This window comes from Trichoderma evansii, assembly GCF_050947405.1.
Source record: "Trichoderma evansii strain SZMC 28006 chromosome Unknown GGI43scaffold_1, whole genome shotgun sequence".
Lineage (NCBI taxonomy): Eukaryota > Fungi > Ascomycota > Sordariomycetes > Hypocreales > Hypocreaceae > Trichoderma > Trichoderma evansii.
Window position 1 is genome coordinate 2962616 of NW_028145205.1, and position 19536 is coordinate 2982151.

The 19536-nt window shown below is 48.7% G+C and overlaps 9 protein-coding genes across 9 annotated transcripts; 4 read left to right on the plus strand and 5 right to left on the minus strand.

Moving 5' to 3' along the window:
- The first annotated feature begins 27 nt into the window (after nucleotides 1–27).
- On the plus strand, nucleotides 28–1800 carry GGI43DRAFT_391687 (tRNA-guanine(15) transglycosylase-like protein). Its single transcript, XM_083204464.1, has 2 exons — nucleotides 28–479; nucleotides 538–1800. Exons 1-2 carry the CDS (start codon nucleotides 236–238, stop codon nucleotides 1737–1739), a joined length of 1446 nt encoding a protein of 481 aa, XP_083066568.1. The 5' UTR covers nucleotides 28–235; the 3' UTR covers nucleotides 1740–1800.
- Nucleotides 1801–2588, minus strand: GGI43DRAFT_391689 (uncharacterized protein). The gene has a single exon (XM_083204465.1). It carries the CDS (start codon nucleotides 2095–2097, stop codon nucleotides 1834–1836), a length of 264 nt encoding a protein of 87 aa, XP_083066569.1. The 5' UTR covers nucleotides 2098–2588; the 3' UTR covers nucleotides 1801–1833.
- Nucleotides 2234–4102, minus strand: GGI43DRAFT_378923 (uncharacterized protein; the record flags this gene model as incomplete). The annotated part of the gene is made up of 3 exons (XM_083202762.1): nucleotides 2234–2470; nucleotides 3067–3451; nucleotides 3519–4102. The coding sequence occupies 3 exons, from the start codon at nucleotides 4100–4102 to the stop codon at nucleotides 2234–2236; spliced, it is 1206 nt and encodes a 401-aa protein (XP_083066570.1).
- A 336-nt stretch (nucleotides 4103–4438) lies between these two features.
- Nucleotides 4439–6010, minus strand: GGI43DRAFT_32426 (copper homeostasis CutC domain-containing protein). Its single transcript, XM_083201892.1, has one exon. The coding sequence runs from the start codon at nucleotides 5674–5676 to the stop codon at nucleotides 4774–4776; it is 903 nt and encodes a 300-aa protein (XP_083066571.1). The 5' UTR covers nucleotides 5677–6010; the 3' UTR covers nucleotides 4439–4773.
- Nucleotides 6011–6831: 821 nt separating this feature from the next.
- Nucleotides 6832–8450, plus strand: GGI43DRAFT_32440 (nucleosome assembly protein). The gene is made up of 3 exons (XM_083201893.1): nucleotides 6832–7205; nucleotides 7492–8211; nucleotides 8293–8450. The coding sequence occupies exons 1-3, from the start codon at nucleotides 7118–7120 to the stop codon at nucleotides 8397–8399; spliced, it is 915 nt and encodes a 304-aa protein (XP_083066572.1). The 5' UTR covers nucleotides 6832–7117; the 3' UTR covers nucleotides 8400–8450.
- A 701-nt stretch (nucleotides 8451–9151) lies between these two features.
- Nucleotides 9152–11183, plus strand: GGI43DRAFT_32485 (questin oxidase family protein). Its single transcript, XM_083201896.1, has 5 exons — nucleotides 9152–9531; nucleotides 9592–9633; nucleotides 9761–10061; nucleotides 10156–10573; nucleotides 10633–11183. The coding sequence occupies exons 1-5, from the start codon at nucleotides 9274–9276 to the stop codon at nucleotides 11084–11086; spliced, it is 1473 nt and encodes a 490-aa protein (XP_083066573.1). The 5' UTR covers nucleotides 9152–9273; the 3' UTR covers nucleotides 11087–11183.
- On the minus strand, nucleotides 10929–14320 carry GGI43DRAFT_32488 (snoRNA-binding rRNA-processing protein PWP2). The gene is made up of 3 exons (XM_083201897.1): nucleotides 14180–14320; nucleotides 13929–14041; nucleotides 10929–13858 (listed from the first exon to the last, which is right to left on the minus strand). The coding sequence occupies exons 1-3, from the start codon at nucleotides 14195–14197 to the stop codon at nucleotides 11281–11283; spliced, it is 2709 nt and encodes a 902-aa protein (XP_083066574.1). The 5' UTR covers nucleotides 14198–14320; the 3' UTR covers nucleotides 10929–11280.
- A 221-nt stretch (nucleotides 14321–14541) lies between these two features.
- GGI43DRAFT_391698 (septin CDC12) lies at nucleotides 14542–16887 on the plus strand. The gene is made up of 4 exons (XM_083204466.1): nucleotides 14542–15144; nucleotides 15257–15419; nucleotides 15503–15813; nucleotides 15872–16887. Exons 1-4 carry the CDS (start codon nucleotides 15040–15042, stop codon nucleotides 16448–16450), a joined length of 1158 nt encoding a protein of 385 aa, XP_083066575.1. The 5' UTR covers nucleotides 14542–15039; the 3' UTR covers nucleotides 16451–16887.
- Nucleotides 16888–16922: 35 nt separating this feature from the next.
- Nucleotides 16923–19227, minus strand: GGI43DRAFT_32610 (protein kinase PKP2). Its single transcript, XM_083201915.1, has 4 exons — nucleotides 18753–19227; nucleotides 18508–18627; nucleotides 18145–18427; nucleotides 16923–18072 (listed from the first exon to the last, which is right to left on the minus strand). The coding sequence occupies exons 1-4, from the start codon at nucleotides 18944–18946 to the stop codon at nucleotides 17272–17274; spliced, it is 1398 nt and encodes a 465-aa protein (XP_083066576.1). The 5' UTR covers nucleotides 18947–19227; the 3' UTR covers nucleotides 16923–17271.
- Nucleotides 19228–19536: the final 309 nt, after the last annotated feature.

A 19536-nucleotide genomic window follows, 5' to 3' on the forward strand; every position in this document is an offset into this window, starting at 1 on the left:
GGGGAATGAATGTAGTGTGGCTATTCACAGAAAGCCCATGTGATTCAATAATCATCGATATTTCGTTCGTGCGTTTGAAGATTCGTTGCAGCGACCATACAATTGACAAGAGGCATTGATATTATGCACCGTGGCGTTTTATAGACCTTTGCGCATAGATTCAACCGCAATCTTTTAGACTAATTCGTCTAGTTTTTTTCTTCTTCACCCAACCCTAGAGCAGTGGCGACTCAAAATGAGTGATCCAAGCCTGGCGAATTCTTCCAACATGTCTGGCCGAAAGATATTCGAGCTCATAGCCTCTGCCGCCGCCGATGGATCTGTAGCACGGCTCGGCAAGATTTCTCTTCCTGGCAGAAATGCCATCGAGACACCAAACTTCTTTGCGGCCACCTCTCGTGGATCAGTGCCTCATCTCACTCCTGATAATTTCAGAAGACACACCACTGTGAGCGGAGTTTACATGGCACTTGAAGAATGTGAGATAAAAACGTCCTTGTATGAAAGAGAACTAACGATCCTAACTGTGATTGACAGTTATCGAGAAAAAGGAACCTCCTGTTCAGCACACACCTGTTGGGGAAACTTCACGTCGCTTGCATAGCTTTACGGCTCTGCCTTCAAATACAGTTTCAATATTAGGTCCTCGAAGATGTGCAGCAGTTGCAACTCCTTTCGGAAATACGCCAAAGACAATCACTGTGTTCACATCTACTGGCTTTCGCAATGTAACGATACCAGAGTTTACGGCTTGGGTTCAGTCTCTGCAACCCGATATTGTGCTTCCGCTGGCTGATTTGCCGCACGTTGGTGCAACGCCTTCGTCCAAAAAGCTTGCACGAATGGTGGATCGGACAGAAGTGTGGCTGGATGAATTCTTTGACCGCATGGCTTTGTCTAAATCCTCAGACTCCTTAGGCAGCTCGGTGTTCGCCCCAGTGCTTCCAGTGGACCACCCTATTCAGTGGGAATATCTCAGGCATCTGTCTGAAGATGTGATTGATAAGCTGTCTGGACTGGCACTCTACGATACAAACATCCTCCCTGACCTTGTCAACTACCCCTCATTAGCATCTCTTCCTAAGATGTCTATGGATCTTCCAAGGACCCCGCAGGAGGTCTTGCGTCAAATTTCTCTCGGTATCGATATTTGCACATTAATGTTTGTGAATAGCACTTCAGATGCCGGTGTGGCCATGACATTTTCTTTCCCTCCCCCAAGTGTTGATAAGATTCAGCCGCTTGGAATCAACATGTGGTCTCCCGAGCATAACACGGCCGTGGTGCCCCTGATAGAAGGGTGCCAGTGCTATACTTGCACAAAGCACCACAGAGCTTACCTCCGCCATCTTCTTAATGCAAAGGAAATGCTGGGCTGGAATCTCTTGCAAATCCACAACCACCATGTCATGAACGAATTCTTCGCTGGCATTCGGGAGACTCTTGGCAAAGGACAGGCAGTATTTGAGGATGCCATGCACAAATTCACCGCTGCTTATGAGCCTCTATTCCCTGAAGGCACTGGAGAAAGACCGAGAGCGAGAGGATACCATTTCAAGAGCGAAGCTGGATCAGAGAAGATCAACAAGCCGGCCTGGATAGATTTGGATAAGGGTGCAGAAGTTACTGAGATTACGAGTCTTGTAGAGAGTGGAACGCCTAGTAGTGAAAGTCAGGATGCGACACCGGCGGTAGTGGTTAATGTAGAGGCAGCTGCAGCAGCGTTGAGCTTGAATTAGACAACATGTATATATGAATGAATGAATAAATAACAAATAGAACTATCTGTTGGTTTCGCAACGTTTGGTAGTGTAATGAATGTAGACATAACGTCTAATAATAGTTGGTAGGCTCCAAACAGTGGAGCAATACGTTTGAGCTCAGGTTATTACCATCATGCATTGATTTAGTTTTCTCTGGCAACCGACTTTGCGTACATCCAACCCCAATATGGAGGTTATGAATTACGCGATGAACCGTATCAAAGTCTCGACCTGAATCAAGCCAGACCGCAGCCACTATCGCCTCAGTGGTGGAAGCACCTGTGGTCCGACCTACGGCTTTGAGCGACCCCGGTAAATGAACGAAGCGATCCATATTCCATTCATTGAGGACTTTGTTCAAAGCAGCATTCGATGTTTCTGCCGCACAGATTTGGTGACAGCCATCTAATAGTTTTGAAGAAATAAGCGCTATTAACGTCTGCTACAGGCTAGAATAACTGGGCTATGAGTTAGATGTTGATGGGCTTACGACGAGTTTTGCCCCCTACGATGCCGTCGTTGACTACGACTAGCCTAAGGACAGCATCACCAATCATTGCCAAGGCTTTATTTCCATGCTTTCGAGGATTCTCTTTGGACAGCGATGGAGTTGAGCCATCGGCCTGAAGAGCCTCCTTGAGGAGCTCGGGGTCTTTGAAATGATATTGAAGGATATTTTCAATGTCTGTAACTGCCATAGTGCGAAACTAGCAGAAGAGAGAAAGTTACCATATTTTTTCCCATATTTGTTATTTATGCAGAACAATGGTTTTGCATGGATGGTCTGGTCTTCTTAAATAATTCTTCTCTGAGGGTATGCATTCCAGTAAAGCGGAGATTAGGATAAAGTTTGGCAGAACAAATATTTTGATCTATTCTCTGTAATTGAGTAGCTTATTATTAAAGCCTGCCAATTACTCAATTTTGACGTCAGTCCAATTATGTAAGCTCTACGATTAAAGAGCGGTCGTTCTTATGACACCGAGAGCTATATAGAGGCCGACTTCTTTATCAATGGACGATTTTGGGACATATGAAGATTAGTTATTAGCCATTTAAGTCTACGTGCCTATGTCAAAATATTCTCTTCAAACCACGGTAAATAAGTATCCCTCGCCCATGCAGTTAGCTCCCGAACACCAGCAACAATAGAATAAATCCCACTTATGCTCCGGGTGACACCAAACTTGGCCTCCCCCCACAAAGTTGTCATTCTGTCCTTATACGAGTACGTGGACAACACCAAGTGCCATTCATTTCCACAGACGAGTATGCCCGGTATAAAGCCAAGTTTAGATAATACGGAGAGCTTTTCTGCTTCGAATACACCTTCTTCTTCATCTGTCATCGGTTCGTTAATGCCTTGGGCCATGCGCCGTCGGAGAAGCCTCTCGCCGACAGCCCATCGAAGAAATGCCCATTGAGAGGCATGCCAGATGCCGAGTTGCATCTTTGGCTTTCGCCATCCATCCCACGGCTTTATTGTTGCGATGCTTAGCAGAAGAGGGCGATACTGGATTGGTACAAAGTCGGTATGGTTAATGCTTCCGGTGGGCGAAGTCTCGCAAAATTCGACCACGGCTGCTTTTAATGCTTGTTTCTTTTCAAGTGAAGCGTATATGCAGATGTCAATCATCTGGTGTGTAGTTGTCTTTGGCTCAAATCCAGAATGTGGGCGAGCTGTAGAGCTGTAGCAAGAAATTACAATTAGCACTGCTGTATCTCCTCAGGCTCGAAAGAAGTAGCCAAGCTTACCAGAGTAAGGCATTGAACTGGTCACACGGTCCGTCAAGAACATTCTCGAATATCAGCTCAAGCAAGCGTAGATGAATTTGACTACGCCAACTGGCTTCTTCATGGTCAAAGATCGTACACTCAAGAGCGTTTGCAAAAATCTTCCTGACCTCTTCGACAGACGGGATTCGGCCTGGTAAATTATCAACTTTGCCTGGAGACTTAATAACACGCTCCCATCTCCCATCTTGACACTCATCGCGTGTGAGCTTATGTGCAATCGTCAGCTTTAGAGCATCTGGCAAAATCCCAATGCCATCATCAATGTCGCCCATGACACGAACAAGCGTCTCCGCAGTTTTAGGCACCGAATAAACCTTCTGGAGAAGCTGAAATTCTACACCCGGATCATCTAGACTCAATTTCATAATCTTTTTACTCTCTGGTGATAATTCTTCGGATGTAGAACAGGCCCGCTGTAAGACTGGATCTGAATCGCTTTCGAGGCTGGGAGAGCCCGGATCTGGTAATGCATATTGATCGAACAGCGCATTTTGCTCGGGAAGGCTGTTAACCCACGCAATGGTTCTGCGTATATCGTGCATAACTTAATAAGATCTTGAGCCTAACGTACCGTGAATGAAATAGGACGAAAGTATTAATGTGTATTGGTGTCTTAAATGCCTGGCGCGACGTATTGGCATGAGATAGTGCGTTGGCTTGCCAATAACAAAGCGGGAATTGTGCATACATCTGAGACAACTCCCAATAGCACACTGCATATAATAAGTCTCAGAAAGAAAAACAAAAATCCATATGCATTTTAATAACATTTCAGAATATTCTTCCAGATATGAAAACAATGCTATAGCAAATCTATTTGGCCAGACAAGTATATATATATATATATATATTTCTTCCTTCTTTTCTTTGCTATGAAGCCCATCAAGTCTATTTCTGACATCTGCAAGTCTTTTGGTATAAATGAAAAATCTCTGTAGCTCTGTTGCTAAAAAATGAAAAGGAAAGAAGTAGATTCAAGTCGTTATATCACTCTCTGGTATAAAGAAGAGAAGATAGAGAGAATGGCAGAGATACAAATAAGCCAAGTTAAGTATAAAAAAGAAATAGATATAATAACGAGAAAACAAGTGTAATAGATTATGCTGGAATTCACAAAGAAAATTGAGCTGAGATTCTGTTCAAAACGGTGACTGTTCGCAGCTTACTGATAAAGATGGGCATAGTGTACCCGCCAATGGTCGGCCGGAGACTTCTAGTTTGGCTTGGTGGTATTGATCGCGGATACAATTGCCTTTAGCTCTCGCCCATCCAGCTCCTCGAGTCTGCGGCCGTCATTGTCGACTTTGTCGGCCAACGAAGCTGTATGAATCCACACGTTCTTAGTGCCGTGGACAGAAAGCCGCGCAACCGTCTCTCCCACGTTATTCCGGCGGACACCCCCTCCGGCGACGATCTGAAGGCTGTTGGGAGCAGCACGGTGACAGATTGCGTCAATATTCTCAAGGTATTGAGAGCAATTGCCCATCCCACCCGAGGTTAGGACACCATCGAAGCCGCATTCAACGAGAGTATCAATGCCCTTGGCCCAGCGTTCGCTTGCAGCAATGGGGTCGAAAGCGCGATGGAAAACACATGGGAACGGCCGAGCAGCGTCGACAAGCATCTTGCAGCGCTCTTCATCAATGGTGTACTTGAGATCTGGATACTTGGCGAGAGTCGATGGTTTTGTCTGGCGTTTGAGTATCCCAAAGACGAAGCCGTCACCGCGGATGGGGTTCATGACCCCGGTAGCTCTGAAATCAGCAATTGCCTGTAACATGAGGGAGATTTCGTCATCTGTATAAATAAAATCCTGGAGTTCTTGGTCTTCATGTTGATCCGACTCTTGCTGGCCATCTTCTCCACCAGGCGAGACGACAGCGTGAGGAGGACCGCGAGGACGAATCATGATACGGACGGCAATTTCAAGCTGCGAGGCAATCGAAGTCAGCTCTTTAACTGGAGGAGTAAGGCCACCTGCTCCGTATGAGCCAGGGGCGTTGAGCTCAATGCGTTTGGCGCCAAAAGCCTGAGCTTCGAGGCCGGAAGCACCGCTGAAGACTGCAACCTCGCAGTTGAGCCTGGTAGACTGTCCAAGGTCTATCGGCGTAGGCATTGTGTTCTTCAGTCGTATACGGTTATCAGTATAGAAGTTTAGAATTCCAATTTGATATGCTAAGATCAAGGTAGAGGAGATGGCAGTAGTTTATATGACGAGGAATTGAGAGACAGGAAGAGTTTGGAGCCACCTCTTGCTTTTCAAGAGAGAAGATAAAATTGTAAAAAAAGTGGCATCATGTAATCTGGAAACTTTTAGAATAAAGGACAATTGGAAGTCTTTGGTTACTATTGTTGAGGCGGGAATAACAGCGAAGCAGCGTTCAGTATAATCCCACTAACGAACGATTACTAGAGAGAGCCAAGAAAGGTGGGTTTGCTCGAAGCTGAGGCGGGGGAGGGGCAAGCCTTATCTGATAAGGATTTTTTTCCCGACTCTTGTGATGGAAATCTGTAGAATCAGATACAATGGGAGACGTGGCCGCCGAGAAAGAAAGAAAAAAAAAATCCATATGAAGCTGGTTACATCGGATCAGATTGGCAGCTGAAAGAGATGATACACCAAAGACATGCTGCCCAAGATGACTGTGAATGTGGCGTTTAACACGGCTCCGAGGCTTCTCTCTTGTCTGCCCCTCGGCACTTCCATGCATGCAGCTTCATCCCACCAATAGCTCTTGAAAGTCATATCTCCGTCTCTACTAAACATCTGCAAAGGCGGTGTCTATGCCTACTAGGCCTTCAAATATTGAATCTATTGGCTCCTCCCCGCAGCGAATCACACGCTTCAATATCAAAGCATGGAAGCGGTCTTCGGGGTGGCGTTTTGTTGGCCGTATCTGGAGCAACCTAATTCTAGCTCTCATTCTTTTTGCTTCTCCTCCTCTTCTAATTTTATGCACATCCAAAGTGGACCGTGATGCCTAAACTTTCGGTGACCTGCCGCTGCCATACAAATCGTGTGTTCTTGTCAAGTACCAAGCCACCCCAAAACTTTTTTTTCTTCAGGCTCTTCATCTCAATTTTTTTCTTCGAGCGGCGTTCAGTGGACCCGGCGCTGCAGGAGCTTTGACTCAGTGGACCCTCCGCCAAGCTACAGCGGGTTTAGTGGCTCCCGCTTTTGCCGTTTCGGGCTCAAGCACGCCTGGAATACAGGGATCCAGAGCGCCAGTTGACAAGTGCTAGGCAAGGTACCGCTACGCAAAATTTCCATCTGCGAGCTCCTCCGTGACTGAGTCGACATCGGGTCTTTTCTCTTACATACACAAGCTCTGCCTGCATTGATTTGTTTGTTTGTTTACGGCCCTCCACATATTCTGTACCTCCGTGGAGAGAAAATTTTCTCGCCTTTACCCAATTCACGTCATCGAGGTAGCTAGGCTAGTTCCACCTTATAAAGAGGCAACAAGCTCCCCCTCCTCAACAAACCTCTCTTTTGCATCAAGCATTCTTTTTCTCTTCTCTCTCATTTTATTCAGTCGCAACACATAACCGCCAAAATGTCTGCTGAGAACATTGACAACCCCATCTCCTACGAGCAGCTCGAGGATCTCGAGGATGATTTCGAGCAGGTTGAGCTCGAGCTCCGTAAGTTTTACCGCCACCCAGCCCAGATCTTTTCTCTCATCCCTTTCCTCTGGTGGTGGGCTGTTGAGCATGCTTCATTCTGCCTTTTCCTATTGCAATCGCAAAATCAGCAAATGAGCAGCGCCATCAGGCCACATTGGTTCACTTTCTGCGAATTTCTCTCGTTCATGCAAGTCCAAATGAGCACGTTTAATTCGCGCGAGAGCAGAGCAGAACCAGGAAGAGGAGGGGTTTTCTTTTCCTCTTGAAGCTCCTCTAAAATTATAGAGCGCTAACAAACCCACAGTCCGCCAGCAGGCTAAGCTCACCAAGGACCTGTACGCCAAGCGCGCCAAGGTCGTTGCCGAGATCCCCAACTTCTGGCCTCTCGTTTTCGAGCAGGCTCCCCCAGATATCGATGAGTACGTCCAGCCGACTGACTCTGCCGTCCTTTTGAGCTCTCTGGCCAACCTGTCTGTTGAGCGATTCGAGCTTCCCAACGGCGATCCTCGCAGCATTGCCATCAAGTTTGAGTTCAGCGAGAACGAGTACTTTGAGAACAAGGTTCTCGAGAAGAAGTTCTGGTGGCGCCGCAACAAGGATGGCTGGGCGGGCCTCGTCAGTGAGCCTGTCAAGATCAACTGGAAGGCCGACAAGGACCTGACCAGTGGCATGCTGGATCTCGTCTACCAGGTCTGGGAGGACGACAAGGCCGGCAAGGGCGATGACACCGAGGCCAAGAAGAAGCTCAAGTCCCAGATGGAGACCACTGGCCTTGACGGCGTCAGCTTCTTTGCCTGGTTCGGTTTCCGTGGCCTCAGCATCACCGAGGAGGAGAACCAGGCTGCCCTCAAGGAGGAGGAGGAGAAGCGAAAGCTCCGCAAGGAGGGCAAGGAGATCCCCGACGAGGATGATGAGGATGAGGATGATGACGAGGACGAGTATGAGATGGAGATTTTCCCCACCGCTGACGACCTTGCCGTCTGCATCGCTGAGGATCTCTGGCCCGGTGCCATCAAGTACTTCTGTGAGTACATTCACGCCTCTGAGAATTCTTCGGAGGAATCAGACGATGAATGAGTACCAGCGCTAAGACAAACCTCAACAGTGGCTGCCCAAGAGCAAGATGCCATGAGTGACATCGACTTTGAGTCTGACGAGGAGATGGATGATGGCGAAGAAGACGCCCAGCCCTCCAAGAAGCGCAAGGCTTAAAGGTTCTCACTGATGATTTAACGATTTCTCTTTTTGAAAAAAAATATTCCCTCAAAAGCTTTTTCTTTATACAACATACCACCCTGCTATTTATCAACAAGGCTATACACAGCTGTTGGGTACGGGATTTAAAAATACATATGCATCATGACGACTTCTGGAAAGGATTAAAAAAAGGGTGGACTGATAGGATTGGGAAGTGAGCATGGGGCTCTCGATTTTTACATTGATCTTAGAATGAGATTGGCAAAAAACACTATAGGTAGACAATGATATCACAGAGTTTTCTTCTCTGACAACATTCTTTGATTCTCTTCCCATTTGTGCATCCTCACCTGAATTGTTGTAAACAAAGGCAGCAATGCATATGCTTTAGCTCTTACGGCTACTGGCGTTTGGCGTCGGATCTAACTTGATCTCCAAGATATGCTTACATAGCTTATGATGTAAATGTGACATTTCGTACCCCAAATTCCCAGAGCTATCCAACCACACGTCTTCACAATTGTCATTACACTTTGCCGTCTCGCAATTCGCCTTTCTTCCTAGCAATTGCCGAGCCGACGTTCAACCCCATTTTTCACAGCACCGCAGCCAATCCGCAGCCCAACAGCTGTAAAGCCATGTAAGATCGCCAACTTAAACGGCCATCATCGGAGTCCGAGAGCTCGCTCCCACACGCAAACAGAGGCAATCTGTTAGCCCTTGCAGCGAAATTTGTCAGCTTTTGGAGATGCAACCTCTTGTTGGCTTTTGGGTTGCAACATCGACTTCTGGATGGGGTAATTGGTGAAGCACCATATGAGGCACGTGGTGTCTAATGCAAATGATATAATATAAATTGCCCAGCTTGTGCCCGCTTTGTCTGACGAGCATGGCATCTGTCCCATCTGCACTGCGATCAGCTACGCCACGACAAGCTGGTTTATTGCAGTTTCTTGGATACAGTTCAATACATTCAATCCGACGGCATCGAACCATTTTACCTTTATCAATTCGAAATCGACTTGCTTCGACCATGGCGACGCCGTGGCAGATTCGCGTTCCCGCTAGCGATACGGGGGTTTTGAAGTGGAAGCAGACTGATGAGAGTGCTGCAAAGGTCTCTGAGCTTTTGCAAAAGGATCTCGAGGTATTTTTATTCTAAAAATATTTGACTGAGCTAAATAATGGCAGCTAATTTGAAATGTAGAGCCATCACGTATTCTTTAATGCAGAGGGGTTTCATAATCATGTACGTTGGTGCTGTTGCTCTCATGCGGTCTCCCCGCCTTCATCACCAGTGAGATGAACTGTGCATCTTGCAATGATCACTACGCCATGCATTGCAATTTTGATAAAAACTAAGAGAATATCACTAGATTGTTCACCAACTCCTCACGCTCTACGCCACCGGGGCATCGCCCAGCACCCTCGAAGAGGCGTATGCCGAAAACAACTCTTACCAAAACAAAGCCATGGACACCCACCCCGGCGTCGTTGAGGAGCTTAAAAAAGGGTGGACAGAAAGCTCTCCTTACCTCTCAAAGGGAAAATACTACCCCGATTTTCTCAAATTCTTTCAGGATGAGATTCAGGAAAAGGGATGGGAGAAGGTCCTTTTGGAGTACGTCTTTAAAGGGGATGAGAAGAGCGAAACCATTTTTGGACGTCTCTTTGCTGGTACGTACCAGTCAATACATCTTTGAAAAATGAGAATTGAACTGCTTCCCATAAATTTATCATAATGGACAAACGACTGATGTGAAATAATCAGGCTTCTTACACCCACTCATCCAACTCATGTACGGCCTCGAATGGCAACAACCCGCCATCATAGCCGAAGGTCTCGCCCAAGCCGCCGTCCACGAGAACCGCGTAGGCGGATTCTTCACCAAAGTCGAGCAAGCTGCCATTGCTTCTGCACAAACGCCTCCATTGCCAGAGCTCTTTGAGTCTGTTCGGCAATTCAACGAGAAGCTCGCCACGAGCGCGCGATTTGACGACAAGAACAAGATTTACGATGGCATCTTTGTTCGTGCTCCTGATGAGGCCTTGGAGTTTATAAAACAGGTCAAGGTGAATGAAGATGAGTTGGACGAGAGGCTGGCTGAGATGGTTCATTCGTGCGCATATGTCGCTGCGGCGGCGGCGTTTCACCAGCCGAACAAGCCCAAGTTTGACTTCTTTTTGATGTAAGTTTTATCCGTATCGCATCCTTTCCCCCTTATTTGCTCACAAGAATCTGTATTAGTCACCACCTCAACTCGACCCCCTTCTTCGTCACCCTCTTATCCTTCCCCTGGCTACGTACCTCTCAAAAGGCCCGCATCCTCGAATGGAAAATCCGCCTCGATCTTATCCAATACATTGCTCGAGGATGTCCACCGCTCCGTCTCGACGCCATCAAGTCCTTCACTCCAAAACAAGATTCCAGCTTCGCCAAAAAGCCGGCTGATCTGCTCCCGCGGTTTCACGAAATCATTGACGATGGGCATACCATCAAGGTCGTTCGCGCACTACTGATTGCTCAGGAGCTCTCTCGGAAGTATGCTGGAAGACCGTGGATTCGTATCGCAGACGATGAGACGTGGTTGAAAGTTCACCAGATTCTGCTGCAGGGCACGGAAGGCCCGCAAGAGCCTGCGCTGTGGGTGAGATCTGCTGGGTTTGAAGAGGCCTGGGTAAATGTGCCTAAGGAAAGGTAAGAATGAAATGGTCCAGATGTACCAAATAAAAAGAAGAAACAGAAATGAAGAGCCTAAGGATGCTGATGACGAAAAACGTGAGCCTTAGAGCCAACAATACCGGCACGCGACTTTAGGATATCTTTTGTATTTTTATGTAGTCTAGTTTGTAAATAACCCAGTTATGCTTCCTATTCAAGAACAAAATTCAGAGTTTAATCCATTCCCATCCACTCATCTTCGCCATCCTCGTCAGACTCGCCTGACTCCGCCGTGCCATTCATGACCGCGTCAATGGTCTTCTGCTGTGCACTGGTCAGGGTCGCATTTCCATTACCATTCTCTTCATCCTTATTATCAGCCTGACCCAACAGGTAATCCACCATGTACACGTTTTCATCAGCCAACCTCCTAATCTCGTCCCTCATCTTCACAACTGCACGCGAGACTACTCGCAGCTCGACGTCTACCTTGCCGCGGTTGGCTGTGAGCCAAGCGCCGTGCTTATCGACCAGCGCCTTGATCCACAGCAGGCAGAATTCGACGTGAGGAGATTCTTCCGTCTGAGCAGCGACGAAGCGGAGGAGTCTTGGTACGTAGACGATGGGGACATCGGACACGACGAGGGGAATGTCGGCTGGGGGTACCGCTTGGAAAACTCTCTTGATGAGACCAGCTTCGTTTAATCGGAACGCCATCACCAACGCTTTGAGGTAGTCCTTCTCGTTTTCCAGTACTGCCAAAGTCGAAGCAGGCGTAATCTCAATGTTGAGATCAAATGGATCAAACTGTAGAGTGTGATCTAAGCTATAGATGAGGAGACCCTCTGTAGAAGCAGCGCAAAAGGCGGATCCGGCAGGCGAAAAGGCAACTCCTGTAACGCGAACTTGTGGCTTCCGCTTTCTAGCTGAAGGATCTCCGCCACGCTTTGACCCAGGCAGGCTGGCATCGACTCGGTCTTCACGGTCAGATGCCTCTCCTTGCATGTCGATATCGTCAATGGCTCCAGCTTCCGTTAGATACTTGCTGTTGAGGAACTCTTGGGTTCCGGATAGAGACAAGTTCACGCTGACTGTAAACTTCTTCAGTAGCACCATGGTCGACACAGAGTACAGGCAGATATATTTGCTGTTTCCACCGGCCAACAGGCAGCTTCCATCAGTACTGTAGCGAATTGTGTTAAAGCTCTTGTTGCCGCCAACATTGGCAGCGGTTCTTCGGTCTGATGATTTTCGTCCACCAGACACGTCCCTACGACCATCGAGACCCGCAGTCTGCTCGGCCTCTGATATTGACCAGAACGTCAACTGACCATCAATCGTTGAAACGGCTAGCTGAAGGGAATCTGGTCGGACGGCAATATCGAGAATATCAGCCTGTAGCTGTAACGGTTCGCTTGTCTGAGTTCTGTCAAAGATTGACCATATCCGTGCAGTCCTGTCCCAGCTACCGCTGACCAAGGAGTTGCCATTCGGTGTAAAGGCCAACGCAGATACGGGACCATCATGGCCTGCTAACCGATCAAGTAGCTGACCGGTCTGTACAGACCAGATGTGAATATCAAATGAGTCCAATGATCCTGCTGCAACTACTTCGCCGCTGGGATCAACAGACATGCATGTGAAGGACAGCCTTGTTGGGGCCGTAAAGGTACGGAAATTTCGATATCTGATCAGATCCCACGCTCTGACTGAGCCGTCAAGACTTGATGTGAACAATACATTTCCCTTCTTGGCAAACTCGCAAGCCGTAACGGCACTGGTGTGCTCCGTGAATGTGACAATACAAAAGCCAGACTCAATATCCCATACTTTGATCTTGCCATCATCAGCGGTGGTGATGATTCGCTGTCCATCCGGAGAGTATACGAGAGAGTTTATTGAGTCAAAATGGCCCTGCTGTTTGAGAATGTAGGATTCGGACTGCCACTCCCAGACCAACAGCTGTCCCAGTTTTGAGGCACCAAAAGCCAGCCACTCTCCGCTCTGGTTGATCGTCACAAAATCGACATCGCTCTGGGAAATGCTGAGTTTATGAATGTTGTTGAAGTCGGGCATTTCGTAAAGGCTGAAGAGACCGTTGGACATGCCAGCCACCAAGAGGTTGGTTTCCGCGTGGAAATAGGCACATCGCACATGCGCGCTGCCTTGCATAAAGTAGTGTCGCTCAACAATTCGCCATCTCATGTCTGAATCATCGTCGCTATCTTCATCATCGTCCATACGGTCTTTTACGGAGTTGAGTGGTTTGACGTATTTCCAGTTGAAGACTGCACCATCCTTGCTGACCGTGTAAATTGTCTCCTGGTCAGCAGAAAACCAAGCACCAATAACGTTTTGCTTATGGCCACCAAGTATGGTGGGAACAAAACCCTCTTCAGGCTCAACGCTCCATATCCTTGCCGTCAAATCCTTGGAGGCTGTTAAGAAAAATCGAGAGTCGCTGGACCACTCAATATGCTGTACTGAGTCAAAGTGGCCGGTGTAGGTGCGGCGCTTTACGAACGGAGCGAACTCAAGCTCTCCTTCAGCATTTGTATCCGGGGTTGAAGGCACGTGCCAGACTTCAAGTTTTCGGCCCAAGCCCACGACAAAGTATCTACCTGAAGGCGAGAAGGAGAGCGCTGTGACCTGCGACCGGAAGGAGAAGTGATAGATGGATACGCGGCGGGGAACGTTGGTCAGGATCGCATGACCCTCATCGTCAACGGTGAGAAGGAGATTTCCGCGGGGGGAGAGGCCGATTCGAGCAATATTCTTGCGATGAGCGAAGGGCAGGGTATGAGACTTGTTGCTGTTGTATCAAATTAGCCATCCAGCTCAACGACAGTTATGCTCTGGTAGAATGCGCCGGCATGACATACTTTACCAGGTCGAAGATAGTCACGCGATTGCCGACGGGTGAAAAGAGATGGGTGCCATCTGGACTGTACACCAAGTTGCCTTGGCAGTAGACAGTGCCCAGCAAGTTGGAAAACTAGGAAGCCTCACGATTAGCATTTGATCCGGAATCTGTTTGTACATTGAAGTTGCAAATTGGATCGGTATAATCGACAATTGAGCAAGAATCGGGACTGGAGAGTCTAAATTTCAAAATTGTATCGCAAAATCTTACCCTAAAATCGGTCTTCATTGTCGGTCACTTGCCATGATCTGGTGGAATTATATTATGATGTGAAGCTCTTTCAATGTCCGGCGCAGTCGCATCAAAAAATCAAGCTGCGACTTTCTTATCGATACGGACCCATTGTGATTTTTTTTTTCTTAGCAAGCCAAGTTAGAGGATTGAATGAGAACCGCCGGCAGATACTTTATTCCGCTCCTTAGCATTTAAGCGTACTTCGTACAATGGGAATGGTACAACGGTGCTTTGAAACGCATGGACCACCTCATCTAATCTACCTAGTCTAACAGGTACCAGCTACCACACTGGTACTGGCGCTGCAGTAGCTTAACGCACGTTATTGATCAAGAGCAGCGTGTATTCGGTACTTGCTTAGCCCATGGCCTTGTCCTGCCCGCTCCATGCTCCGTTAACACGAACTGCTCACTTCACTTTCACGCAAGTGGCAGAAAAAAGGAGACCGCCCGCCTTTTGCTCCTGCCTCGCTCCGCGCCTGCTCTTTCTCTGTGTGTCCCCCCAGTCGGTCGCACCAACCCGCTAAGCCCAATCAGCCAAGAGCTGCCATCAGGCCAATCAGCAGCGCCCAGCCCCTGGCCAATTCTAAGGTGTGGAAAATTGGGGGATACGACCGCCTCAACCCCTTCTATCCCCTGAAAGTTCAAGCTCAGGAAGTTGGAACCTCCACTTTGTTTTGCTTGAGCAGCGCCAACGGCCACTTGTGAATATCTTCCTCCTGTCTCCGTTTTTTGCTCCCATTGCTGCAGCTGCCATCGTCTGCCTCCGCCCTCTCGCTGGTTTCTCCTCCATATTCGCCCAAGACACCCAATCCGTAGCCCCTCCACGTGTGCAAGATGGCTCCCGCAGCTGCTGAGAGCGCCTCACCGATTGGCATTGCCAATCTGCCCAACCAGCGCCACAAGATTGTCGCCAAGCGCGGTGCTGGCTTCACCATCATGGTACGCGATTGTCCCTTTATTTCGCCGTCGACAAACGCGTTCACGGCGTGGCTATCGCACGGCGTTCCTAGCTCTGTTCCTGAGTAACTAACACGCCAACTCTAAATCTTAGGTTGCTGGCGAGTCTGGCCTGGGCAAGACCACCTTCATCAACACCCTTTTCTCCACGACCATCAAGAACTACGCCGATCACAAGCGCAGACACCAGAAGCAGGTCGACAAGACCGTCGAAATTGAAATCACCAAGGCCGAGCTCGAGGAGAAGTTCTTCAAGGGTAAGGGCTAGCTGCCTAATTAAAGGAGACTCTACGTTTGGTGCCAGATGATGTGCTAAAACCTATTTCTTGACTCCGTCTAGTTCGATTGACTGTCATTGACACCCCCGGCTTCGGTGACTATGTCAACAACCGCGATTCTTGGCAACCCATCATCGAGTTCCTCGACGACCAGCACGAGTCTTACATGCTTCAGGAGCAACAGCCCCGCCGTCAGGACAAGATTGATCTCCGTGTTCATGCCTGCCTGTACTTCATCCGCCCTACCGGCCACACCCTCAAGCCCCTGGATATCGAGGTTATGAAGCGCCTCTGCTCACGAGTCAACCTGATTCCCGTGATTGCCAAGGCTGATACTCTCAGCCCAGCTGACCTGGCCAAGTTCAAGCAGAGGGTATGAATCAATATGAGAAGCCATGCACTTTCTACGAGCAATTTCTAACGTATTACAGATTGTGAGCGTCATCGAGGCCCAGAACATCAAGATCTACCAGCCCCCTGTCGAGGAGGATGACGAGGCTGCTGCCCAGCACGCGCGTAGCCTTATGGCCGCTATGCCGTTTGCCGTCATCGGCTCTGAGAAGGATGTCAAGACCAGCGATGGCCGCATCGTCAAGGGTCGTCAGTACTCTTGGGGTGTTGCCGAGGTCGAGAACGAGGACCACTGCGACTTCAAGAAGCTGCGATCCATCCTGATCCGCACCCACATGCTCGACCTTATCCACACCACTGAGGAGCTTCACTACGAGGCTTACCGAGCACAGCAGATGGAGACTCGCAAATTCGGCGAGGCCCGACCCCGGAAGCTCGACAACCCCAAGTTCAAGGAAGAGGAGGAGGCTCTGCGAAAGAGATTCACTGAGCAGGTCAAGGTCGAGGAGCAGCGCTTCCGACAATGGGAACAGAAGCTCATTGCTGAGCGTGATCGTCTCAATAAGGATCTCGAGCAGACCCACGCCCAGATCAAGCAGCTGGAGAACGAGCTTGAGGCTATGCAAGGAAACGCCGTCCGAAGCCACGGCCGCCGATAAATTATCTAATGCTAGCTTTTCAACCAAACCATGCTGGCGTTGGAGTATCATGATATCAGGTTCCATCGGTCTGCCTCACTCTCGTTTTAGATTTTGAGGGTCGAGGCGCCAAGGATCGAATGCCACTGCGGTGGCGCTTATTTCATGCATATTCTAAGCGGCTTACCACGGGAAGGGGCGAGGCGATTTTTTTTTTGATGAGCTGTTGAGGTTGAAGGTTTTTATTTTTTGTCCCCCTTCGGTTCTGGTGCTAAAACTGTCACGGCGATTATCCCCTGTGACTTTGACGGTGGAACAGAGCAACATTTTATGATTTGTTGCCCAAAATCAGCGGGAAGGGGGAGAGTGCCAGAAGTTTTGATAATGTAGCCCTATTTTATTCCTCTTTTATTTGAGCACCTCCTATTTCAGACAGTTAGGCACATTTTCTAGTCTTATGTAATTGAGTCAGTTGAGATACCAGTTTAATATGGCAGCTACTATGCGCGTTGAATACAAAGAAACTGCAAGGTATACTCCTAAAAGTGATGTATCGGACATCTCCCATCCCAACTGATGGATCCGGCAACGAACAAAATGCGTATATAAACCCCAGCCAAAACTCCTTGCCAACTCCGATAAAATGAATCGGTAGCTACTATAATATTAACAGGTGATCACAACAAGAAATTAAGACTAAAACGCAGAAACCTTCATTATCCATATCGCCCGCCTGCTTGAAAACCTTCTCCCTCTACCTCCTCCGAAATATCATATCCAAACCGCCCAAGATAATAGGCAACGCAAATCAAGAGAAAAGAAAGAAAAAACGCTTAAAACGCTTAAACAGCGTCCATGCTAGCTCTGGTGGTGAGCTGCTCATTCTTATTTCCCAGCCTTGAAATCTGTAAGAAAGCGTCGACGCCGTATCCTTCTAAGCTGTGTAGATTCAACGAGCCAGCCCAGTACTCGGCGTAAACGCGGCTTAGGGGCAGGCCCATGCCGAGACGCAGATTAGGGGGCCGACTGGTGAGGCTTGATAATGAACCCAGGTATGTGGGCGCTTTGAGGTCCGCTCGGCCTAGCTCGTCGGTGACGTGTAGCTCCTGCATGGTGGCAGCCATTCGGGGCACCTGGCCGAGATTCTTGAGGCGTTTCTGGCTTTGGGGGCCTTTGCTGAAGGACCAGAGGTAAGGGAGCTCCTCGCGGGGTATACCACCGCCGCGGTCAGATATGCGGATGATGACGTGCTCCTGGGCTTCGCATATTGTGACTTCGATTGGCGGGGGCGGAGATGAGGCGTGGTCGGGCTGTTTCTGGTGGTGCTCGATGACAGCCTGGACGGAGTTGCGCAAGAGCTCGCCGACAATGTACTCGAGGTGGCTGAGGATGTAGGGGAAGCTCGCATTGAGGTGGCCGTCAATTTTGATCTCGGGGACTTGTACGTCGGGGCCGTTTGTGGTATGAGCGAGCTGGGTGACGGCTTTGGCGCAGCGGCTTATGACATCTTTGGCAAAGCATTTTATGAAGACTTCGCCGATGAAGTCGGATTCGGAGAGCTTGGCGCCGGGAGAGAAGTAGGGAGAGTTGAAAGTTTCGGTGAGGGAGAGGTGTTGTTCTGCGATGACCCGTCTGGAGATGCGCTGATAGGGAGAAGGTGAGCCTCGATGGTCATAACAACAGATAAAAGGGCAGATAATATCATTCCAGCTTACCGATCGGAGTATGACATTCATGAAGTGGTCCAGTTCTTTTGGGTCCATTAGGCCGCCGCATTCGAGGATGCCCATTGCGAGCTTGGGGATGACCGTCAGGTGGCCTTTGAGGTTCTGGGTGATGACGGCGCAGAATTTCTCGTTGTCTTCTAGAGTTTTAATCTCTTTAAACTTGCGGAACGTGTCAAATGCACTGTAGTAGAGCTTATAGACCTCTTCGATGTGTTGGTTCGTTACGACGACGTAGGGGAGCTTCTGCATGTCACGGATGCGATGCGCTATTCTGTATACATCATTTGCCACGATCAGCACCTCGTCAGGTACAGCTAGCTAGCAGAACAAAAGCTCATAGCAACAACATACCTGACTGGAAGCTCAGTGCGCACGTAGTTGGCCGAGCTTATCAATCGCGTCTCGGTCAAGGAACGTCCAAAGACCATCAGCTGGCGCAAGCTGATTGGGCGCGCCTCCTTTGCAACCCATCTATAACACAACAGTAGTTAGCTCTGGTTAGCGCATAAGGTAGAATTTGGATGAAATATGTGTAGCGCGAATCATCTTGCGAGAGAAGTGTAGAGATTTGAGATGGGAGTCATGGCAGAGCTTACTCGTCTAACACAGAAACCGGGCGCCACGTGCCATTTGCTTGGGCCGCATTTCTTGACTGTATCTTGACAGGAGAAGCTGGATTTGTAAAGGTCGTTCGCGGAATCGCATTATTCAAGCTGCAAGATGCCGCCAAGGCCGAGCAGTTGGGAGGTCGACATCGTTTGCTATGGCAGCGCAGTGCTACGGAGAACATGCCCACGGTTCCATACAGCACCGGAGGAATCTTTAGTGGAGGTGATGACGCCGGTGACGATGCTGGGGACAGCGAGCGATTGCGGCGGCGACAGGTGTTGAGGAGCGCGATAGAAGCGCAAAAGTAAACAAGAATATGGAGATGAATATGAAGAGGAATTTGGAAAACGAGATAGCTTCTTCTTTTTTTTGTTGTCTCAAGTCAAAACGCCCTTTGGAAGCTTGGTCTCCGAGCATGTGCCGGTAGATCAGATGCTTGACATTTGGTCAGCCTAAATCCTGGTCAACTAGGCCCCACAAACTGCGGTATCGGCTCCGAGTGGGCGCTGGCTGAAAACTAGGCAGATGCGAATGGCAGGTGGTATTAGTGATGGATTCAGGTTAATTACAGGATTTCTGGTATTGAATGGATATTTTAAAGGGCTGGTGGCGATTGGAGCTTGGAAGGGAGGAGTAGATGGGGAAGTTGGGGTGTTTATATGGCCAAGCGAATGCCTTGATCTAGGACGTGCTAAGGAGCTTGCTTGCTGCTAGCGTTTTATAAACCAATTGAGAGTTCAAGGTATGCTTTGCTGTACCTGCAGCACTACG

Coding starts and splice junctions, on each gene's coding strand:
- GGI43DRAFT_32610 (XM_083201915.1), bottom strand. CDS start 18,946: ATGTTCTCCGTAGCACTGCGCTGCCATAGCAAACGATGTCGACCTCCC. Junction 18,428..18,507: donor CGCACTGAGCTTCCAGTCAG/GTATGTTGTTGC, acceptor TGATGTATACAG/AATAGCGCATCGCATCCGTG. Junction 18,073..18,144: donor TGAATGTCATACTCCGATCG/GTAAGCTGGAAT, acceptor TCTCCCTATCAG/CGCATCTCCAGACGGGTCAT.
- GGI43DRAFT_391689 (XM_083204465.1), bottom strand. CDS start 2,097: ATGGATCGCTTCGTTCATTTACCGGGGTCGCTCAAAGCCGTAGGTCGG.
- GGI43DRAFT_32485 (XM_083201896.1), top strand. CDS start 9,274: ATGGCATCTGTCCCATCTGCACTGCGATCAGCTACGCCACGACAAGCT. Junction 9,532..9,591: donor TTTTGCAAAAGGATCTCGAG/GTATTTTTATTC, acceptor TTTGAAATGTAG/AGCCATCACGTATTCTTTAA. Junction 10,062..10,155: donor TTTTGGACGTCTCTTTGCTG/GTACGTACCAGT, acceptor TGAAATAATCAG/GCTTCTTACACCCACTCATC.
- GGI43DRAFT_391687 (XM_083204464.1), top strand. CDS start 236: ATGAGTGATCCAAGCCTGGCGAATTCTTCCAACATGTCTGGCCGAAAG. Junction 480..537: donor TTACATGGCACTTGAAGAAT/GTGAGATAAAAA, acceptor TGTGATTGACAG/TTATCGAGAAAAAGGAACCT.
- GGI43DRAFT_32426 (XM_083201892.1), bottom strand. CDS start 5,676: ATGCCTACGCCGATAGACCTTGGACAGTCTACCAGGCTCAACTGCGAG.
- GGI43DRAFT_32488 (XM_083201897.1), bottom strand. Junction 13,859..13,928: donor ACTATCTTCGACCTGGTAAA/GTATGTCATGCC, acceptor TTGATACAACAG/CAACAAGTCTCATACCCTGC.
- GGI43DRAFT_391698 (XM_083204466.1), top strand. CDS start 15,040: ATGGCTCCCGCAGCTGCTGAGAGCGCCTCACCGATTGGCATTGCCAAT. Junction 15,145..15,256: donor GTGCTGGCTTCACCATCATG/GTACGCGATTGT, acceptor TCTAAATCTTAG/GTTGCTGGCGAGTCTGGCCT. Junction 15,814..15,871: donor TGGCCAAGTTCAAGCAGAGG/GTATGAATCAAT, acceptor AACGTATTACAG/ATTGTGAGCGTCATCGAGGC.
- GGI43DRAFT_32440 (XM_083201893.1), top strand. CDS start 7,118: ATGTCTGCTGAGAACATTGACAACCCCATCTCCTACGAGCAGCTCGAG. Junction 7,206..7,491: donor GCAGGTTGAGCTCGAGCTCC/GTAAGTTTTACC, acceptor ACAAACCCACAG/TCCGCCAGCAGGCTAAGCTC. Junction 8,212..8,292: donor CGGTGCCATCAAGTACTTCT/GTGAGTACATTC, acceptor AAACCTCAACAG/TGGCTGCCCAAGAGCAAGAT.